This window comes from Mauremys mutica, chromosome 1, assembly GCF_020497125.1.
Source record: "Mauremys mutica isolate MM-2020 ecotype Southern chromosome 1, ASM2049712v1, whole genome shotgun sequence".
Lineage (NCBI taxonomy): Eukaryota > Metazoa > Chordata > Testudines > Geoemydidae > Mauremys > Mauremys mutica.
In genome coordinates, this window is record NC_059072.1 from 370,107,664 (window position 1) to 370,115,754 (window position 8,091).

Here is an 8,091-nt window from a genome sequence, read left to right on the forward strand (position 1 = left end):
ATTCCTTCACCCTCCCACTTCCCACTCCCTGTTAGCAGCCCCACTTTGCGAACAGGGGCTGCAAACAGGGAGTTTCGCAAGGGAGTTCTCCAGGTGAAGGAGGAGCAAGTACAGCATCTGTGGGGTAAGTGACTGTCTGTAGTGTCTGTTTGTTTGTGTTTGGGGGTTACTTGCTGAGTGCTGAACTTGTGTTTGTCATTCTGTTTGGTTGTTTGGTTGTTTGAAGGACCGTGTGCTGTGGCTAGCAGTTGGAGGCAGGTTTGAAAGCTCGAAGCCTCTGGTAATTGGCTGAGCCTTAATCAGTGGGCGGCGCATTCACACAGGCCAGGGCTTTATAAAGCCGCGCACAAGCGACCAGGGAGCTTTGCAACAATGGCCTGCTAACAGCCCTGCAGGGAGGGATAGCTCAGTGGTTTGACCATTGGCCTGCTAAACCCAAGGTTGTGAGTTCAATCCTTGAGGGGGCCACTTAGGAATCCAGGGCAAAAATTGGTCCTGCTAGTGAAGGCAGGGGGCTGGACTTGATGACCTTTCAAGGTCCTTTCCAGTTCTAGAAGATTGGTATATCTCCAATTATTACCTTTTAACAGGTAGTTTGGGAAGGGCAATGGGAAGGGAGCGGGAGTCCCTTGTCAGTCCTAACCCTTTCCCTGTAGTCCACTTAAAACCTATAAACCAAACAACATTTCAAAACTCCTTTCTGTAAACCACCCTTCCATTAACTAGGAGACAATGCAGGCAGAAGCCCAGCAGCAGGGTGGGGGCTATCCAGTTTATTGCGCTGAGTGTCGCATGTATGATTACCTGCCCTGTGGGCGGGTGGCGTATGTGTGCAGTCGGTGCAAGGAGCTCCTGGCCCTCAGAGACCATGTACAGACTTTGGAGGCCAGGGTGGCGGAACTGGAGGAGCTAAGAGAGGCAGAGAGGTATGTTGATGAGGCTTTCCGGGACACTGTAGAATTGTCCCACCTCCGCTCAGACAGCCCCTGTGCTGTTGAGGAGGAAGAACGGCCCAGGGAAGCAGATCAGTCAATGGGAGCAGAGGGAAACCTTCCCGTAGTTGGGACCCTCCTTCCAGATGATGCTGGGGTTGCCTCTCGCACTGAGGTTACCTCTCCGGGGGGGGAACTCCAGTTTCTAGGAAAAGGCAGGTGTTAGTAATGGGAGATTCGATTATTAGAAACGTAGATAGCTGGGTCTGTGATGACCGGGAGAACCGTATGGTGACTTGCCTGCCTGGTGCGAAGGTTGCGGATCTCTCGAGGCATCTAGACAGACTTATGTGTAGTGCTGGGGAGGAGCCGGTGGTTGTGGTACATGTACGTACCAATGACATAGGGAAGGGTAGGAGAGATGTCCTGGAAGCCAAATTTAGGCTGCTAGGGAAGAGACTGAAATCCAGGACCTCTATGGTGGCATTCTCAGAAATGCTCCCAGTTCCACGCACAGGGTCAGGTAGGCAGGCAGAGCTTCAGAGCCTCAACGTGTGGATGAGACGATGGTGGAGAGAGGAGGGGTTCACGTTCATTAGGAACTGGGGAAATTTGTGGGTTGTGGGGGAGCCTATACAGGAGAGATGGGCTCCACCTAAACCAAAGTGGAACCAGACTGCTGGCACTAAACATTAAAAAGGTTGTAGAGCAGTTTTTAAACTAGGAGATGGGGGAAAGCCGACTGCTGCAGAGGAGCGTGTGGATCGGACACAGACTTCTCTTAGGGGAGAGTCTGATGATACAGATCTTCAGGTTATAGTCAGGAGCAGAGGACAGAAGAGGATAATGTAAGGTCCGGATCAGATGGTAAACAGTCACATAAAAAAGAATCTGGCACATCAGAAAAAGGTAGGCTAATAAACAGGGACAAGTTTTTAAAGTGCTTGTACACAAATGCCAGAAGTCTAAATAATAAGATGGGTGAACTAGAGTGCCTTGTGATAAAGGAGGATATTGATATAATAGGCATCACAGAAACCTGGTGGACTGAGAGCAATTAATGAGACACAATCATTCCGGGGTACAAAATATATCGGAAGGACAGAACAGGTCGTGTGGGGGGAGGAGTGGCACTATATGTGAAAGAAAATGTAGATTCAAATGAAGTAAAAATCTGAAGCGAATCCACATGTCCCATAGAATCTCTATGGGTAGAAATGTCATGGTCTAATAAGAATATAACAGTAGGGATCTATTATCGACCACCTGACCAGGACAGTATTAGTGATGATGAAATGCTAAGGGAAATTAGAGAAGCTATCAAAATTAAGAACCCAATAATAGTCGGGGATTTCAATTATCCCCTTATTGACTGGGAACATTTCACTTAAGGACGAAATGCAGAGATAAAATTTCTCGATACTTTAAATGACTGCTTCATGGAGCAGCTGGTACGAGAACCCACAAGGGGAGAGGCAACTCTAGATTTAATCCTGAGTGGAGTGCAGGAGCTGGTCCAAGAGGTAACTATAGCAGGACTGCTTGGAAATAGTGACCATAATACAATAGCATACAACATCCCTGTGGTGGGAAGAACATCTCAACAGCCCAACACTGTGGCATTTAATTTCAAAAGGGGGAACTATGCAAAAATGAGGGGGTTAGTTAAACAAAAGTTAAAAGGTACAGTGACTAAAGTGAAATCCCTGCAAGATGCATGGGCCCTTTTTAAAGACACCAGAATAGAGGCCCAACTTCAATGTATACCCCAAATTAAGAAACACAGTAAAAGAACTAAAAAAGAGCCACCGTGGCTTAACAACCATGTAAAAGAAGCAGTGAGAGATAAAAAGACTTCCTTTAAAAAGTGGAAGTCAAATCCTAGTGAGGCAAATAGAAAGGAGCACAAAACACTGCCAGCTTAAGTGCAAGAGTGTAATAAGAAAAGCCAAAGAGGAGTTTGAAGAACGGCTAGCCAAAAACTCCAAAGGTAATAACAAAATGTTTTTGAAATACATCAGAAGCAGGAAGTCTGCTAAACAACCAGTGGGGCCCCTTGGCGACTGAAATACAAAAGGAGCGCTTAAAGACGATAAAGTCATTGCGGAGAAACTAAATGGATGCTTTGTTTCAGTCTTCACGGCTGAGGATGTTAGGGAGATTCCCAAACCTGAACTGGCTTTTGTAGGTGACAAATCTGAGGAACTGTCACAGATTGAAGTGTCACTAGAGGAGGTTTTGGAATTAATTGATAAACTCAACATAAACAAGTCACCAGGACCAGATGGCATTCACCCAAGAGTTCTGAAAATGTGAAGTTGCAGAACTATTAACTAAGGTTTATAACCTGTCCTTTAAATCGGCTTCGGTACCCAATGACTGGAGGTTAGCTAATGTAACGCCAATATTTAAAAAGGGCTCTAGAGGTGATCCCGGCAATTACAGACCGGTAAGTCTAACATCGGTACCGGGCAAATTAGTTGAAACAATAGTAAAGAATAAAATTGCCAGACATATAGAAAAACATAAACTGTTGAGCAATAGTCAACATGGTTTCTGTAAAGGGAAATCGTGTCTTACTAATCTATTAGAGCTCTTTGAAGGGGTCAACAAACATGTGGACAAGGGGGATCCGGTGGACATAGTGTACTTAGATTTCCAGAAAGCCTTTGACAAGGTCCCTCACCAAAGGCTCTTACGTAAATTAAGCTGTCATGGGATAAAAGGGAAGGTCATTTCATGGACTGAGAACTGGTTAAAGGACAGGGAACAAAGGGTAGGAATTAATGGTAAATACTCAGAATGGAGAGGGGTAACTAGTGGTGTTCCCCAAGGGTCAGTCCTAGGACCAATTCTATTCAATTTATTCATAAATGATCTGGAGAAAGGGGTAAACAGTGAGGTGGCAAAGTTTGCAGATGATACTAAACTGCTCAAGATAGTTAAGAGCAAAGCAGATTGTGAAGAACTTCAAAAAGATCTCACAAAACTAAGTGACAGGGCAACAAAGTGGCAAATTAAATTTAATGTGGATAAATGTAAAGTAATGCACATTGGCAAAAATAACCCCAACTATACATACAATATGATGGGGGCTAATTTAGCTACAACTAGTCAGGAAAAAGATCTTGGAGTCATCGTGGATAGTTCTCTGAAGATGTCCACGCAGTGTGCAGAGGCGGTCAAGAAAGCAAACAGGATGTTAGGAATCATTAAAAAGGGGATAGAATATAAGACTGAGAATATATTATTGCCCTTATATAAATCCATGGTACGCCCACATCTCGAATACTGTGTACAGATGTAGTCTCCTCACCTCAAAAAAGATATTCTAGCACTAGAAAAGGTTCAGAAAAGGGCAACTAAAATGATTAGAGGGTTGGAGAGGGTCCCATACGAGGAAAGATTAAAGAGGCTAGGACTCTTCAGCTTGGAAAAGAGAAGACTAAGGGGGGATATGATAGAGGTATATAAAATCATGAGTGATGTAGAGAAAGTGGATAAGGAAAGGTTATTTACTTATTCCCATAATACAAGAACTAGGGGTCACCAAATGAAATTAATAGGCAGCAGGTTTAAAACAAATAAAAGGAAGTTCTTCTTCACGCAGCGCACAGTCAACTTGTGGAACTCCTTACCTGAGGAGGTTGTGAAGGCTAGGACTATAACAATGTTTAAAAGGGAACTGGATAAATTCATGGTGGCTAAGTCCATAAACGGCTATTAGCCAGGATGGGTAAGAATGGTGTCCCTAGCCTCTGTTTGTCAGAGGATGGAGATGAATGGCAGGAGAGATATCACTTCATAGAATCATAGAATCTCAGGGTTGGAAGGGACCTCAGGAGGTCATCTAGTCCAACCCCCTGCTCAAAGCAGGACCAAACCCAACTAAATCATCCCAGCCAGGGCTTTGTCAAGCCTGACCTTAAAAACTTCTAAGGAAGGAGATTCCACCACCTCCCTAGGTAACCCATTTCAGTTCTTCACCACCCTACTAGTGAAAAAGTTTTTCCTAATGTCCAACCTAAACCTCCCCCTCTGCAACTTGAGACCATTACTCCTTGTTCTGTCATCTTCTACCACTGAGAACAGTCTTGATCATTGTCTGTTAGGTTCACTCCCCCTGGGGCACCTGGCATTGGCCACTGTCAGTAGACAGATACTGGGTTAGATGGACCTTTGGTCTGACCCGGTACGGCCTTTCTTATGTTCTTATGTTCCCTGGTCCTTCTCGCATGAACAGAGAGCAACAATACCCGAAGTCTGAAGGTGCAAACAATTCGATGTTTATTGGGGTGAACTTCCAGCAAGCAGGATTCCAGTTTCCTTCCTCAGTGTCCCCTTCCCAGCTCGGACACCACAGAGCCTTGCCTGTGTCCCTGTTCCCTTTCCCTGTTCCCATTTCCCCTCTTAGCAAAACATGATTCCAATTCCCCTACACCCCCTTACTTCCTGACTGACTGCAGACTATATAGTAAAAACGGAGTTCTTCTTAACTAGACCTTAACCAACCATTTTACTGAAATTTAACTAACCAATCCTAACATATTGTAATATGATTATCTAACCAATTATATCCCACCATCTTAATTGGTTTACAGCCAACAAAATTAATTATACATCAGACAGAAACAATCACAGAACCAGACAGAGACCTTGCAAATAAACAATAGAAAAGTGGGAACTCTAATGCCAAAACAATACAGAAGTGAGGATTTCACAACTACATCTATACAGACATAAGGGTTTCTCAGCTGTGTCTATTGATAAGTGAGTTCTTACCAGACAGAAAACTATCAAACTAAATTTCCTTTTACATAACATAATAAGAACATAAAAACAGTTCTTTACTTTCTTTACTGTGGAATTGTGGCTTGTTAGCTATGTAATAAGGTCTTCTTAAAGAACTCCCAATTTTCATTCCCGTTTTTCTGAATATGTTTTTTCCTCCCAATCAGTTTTCTCGATAATTTGTCATCTTTGAGGAATTATCCCTTTTGAAGCACTAAATGTCCATAGATATTACTGGCTGGGAACTGTTCTCTGTTTGTCCATTGGAATGTGATCAGTTCCATTCTGTTATTTTGTTCTCCTCTATCATATGCCCCCTTCTTTGTGGATTCTCTAAACTAAACAGTCCCAGACTTTTCAGTCTGTCGGCATATGGCTTCCTTCCCCTTTCTTAGTGCCTGTCTCAGAAATCTCCTTTCCATCTGCTATATCCTTTATAGAGACTGGGTGATCAAAAGTGAGTTCGTTTCCAGAGCACGTTGTTCTCCATCCCATTCCTTAGGCATCTGAACATTTTCTTTGTCATGACCACTACTGTGAATGAGCAGGTGTGTCCATGGAACAGCTGTCGATGACACCCAGGTCTTTTCCTGCAGGTGGTTCTATTTGGAATGTTTCCTCTTGGTACATGGATTGGCAAAGCTTTTTTTTCTACAATTTCAGATTTTGGGCCACTGGGTGCCTGAGAAATAGCACAGACTTTCTAGCCTGGCTTTCATTGCATTAAGAAACAATGAGGGATAACCAGTAACCACACTTGGGTTTCCTACTGGTGCCTATTAAGGTTTCCCGGACCACGACATGTAGAAATGATTGATGCATGGAGGACCAACAAATATGGTATTGGCATTAGTAGGGTCAGTTGTTCATAATTCATTTATCTGAAAATAAAAATGTGGGTGAAAAGCAACCAATCTGCTTCACCCATGAGAAAAGTAACCACTAGTGCATGTAGTGGTTCATATTAATATTGTCTCTCCATCCAGGCTTTTCTACTGAAGCCATCAGGCTGGGCTCTGGGAACACCTCAGAGTTGAACAACTTCTCCCCTACTCCATGTCAGATTCCAACAAAACCAACTTCACCAACCCCTCCACCTTCATCCTGCTGGGCATTCCTGGCCTGGAGGCATCCCATGTCTGGATCTCCATCCCCTTCTGTACGATGTACACCATAGCTGTCTTGGGGAACTTCATCATCCTGTTTATCGTGAAGATGGAACCAAGCCTCCATGAGCCCATGTACTATTTCCTCTGCATGCTGGCCATCACCGACCTGGTCCTGTCCACGTCCACCGTGCCCAAAATGCTGAGTAACTTCTGGTTCAATTCCAGGGAGATCGATTTCAGTGCCTGCCTCACCCAGATGTACTTCATTCACTCCTTCTTCGTGATGGAGTCTGGGATTTTCCTGGCCATGGCTTTTGATCGCTATGTGGCCATCTGCCACCCGCTGAGATATTCCACCATCCTCACAAACCCCCTGGTGGCCAAGATTGGCCTGGCCGTGGTGCTGCGTGGCATCATGGTCGTATTGCCCTATCCCTTCTTGGTGAGGCAACGGCCATATTGCAGAACCAACACCATCCCCCACTCATACTGCGAGTACATAGCCGTGGTGAAGTTGGCCTGTGGCGACATCAGTGTCAGTAGTTACTACGGCCTCTTTGTGGTACTCTGTGTGAGGGGTCTGGATATGATTTTTATCTCTGTGTCCTATACCCAGATCCTCAGGACCATCTTCAGCCTCCCCACAAAGGACGCCCGGCTCAAGACTTTGGGGACCTGCAGCTCCCACCTCTGTGCCATCTTAAGCTTTTACATCCCAGCTCTCTTCTCCTCACTCACACACCGATATGGCCACAATGTGCCCCTGCATTTCCACGTTCTCATTGCCAATGTGTACCTGCTCGTGCCCCCCATGCTAAACCCCATCATCTACGGGGTGAGGACCAAACAGATCTGGGACAGGCTGCTCCGGCTCTTCACTCCTAAAGGGATGTAAAGTTTACTCCTGGTGCTCTGGCTCTCAGACCGAGCTCCATGCAGAGCTGGCTGGTGACAGGGTGCTGGGCCCCCTTCCTGAATCACTGACCGGGCAGCCAGAGAGACATTAGACCAGAGGTGGGCAAACTTTTTGGCCCAACGGCCACATTGGAGTTGCAAAACTGTATGGAGGGCCGGGTAGGGAAGGCTGTGCCTCCCCTAACAACCTGGCCTCCTGCCCACTGTCCACCCCCTCCCAATTCCTAACCCCTGACTGCCCTCCTCAGAACCCTCCACCCATCCACCCCCCCCGCTCCTTGTCCCCTGACCACCCCCTCCCATGACCCTCTGCCCCTACCCCCTCCCTGGGACCCCATTCCCTA

General features: G+C 45.6%; 1 protein-coding gene across 1 annotated transcript; it reads left to right on the forward strand.

Moving 5' to 3' along the window:
• Positions 1 to 6,779: 6,779 nt before the first annotated feature.
• LOC123350932 (olfactory receptor 52R1-like) lies at positions 6,780 to 7,727 on the forward strand. The gene has a single exon (XM_044989868.1). It carries the CDS (start codon positions 6,780 to 6,782, stop codon positions 7,725 to 7,727), a length of 948 nt encoding a protein of 315 aa, XP_044845803.1.
• Positions 7,728 to 8,091: the final 364 nt, after the last annotated feature.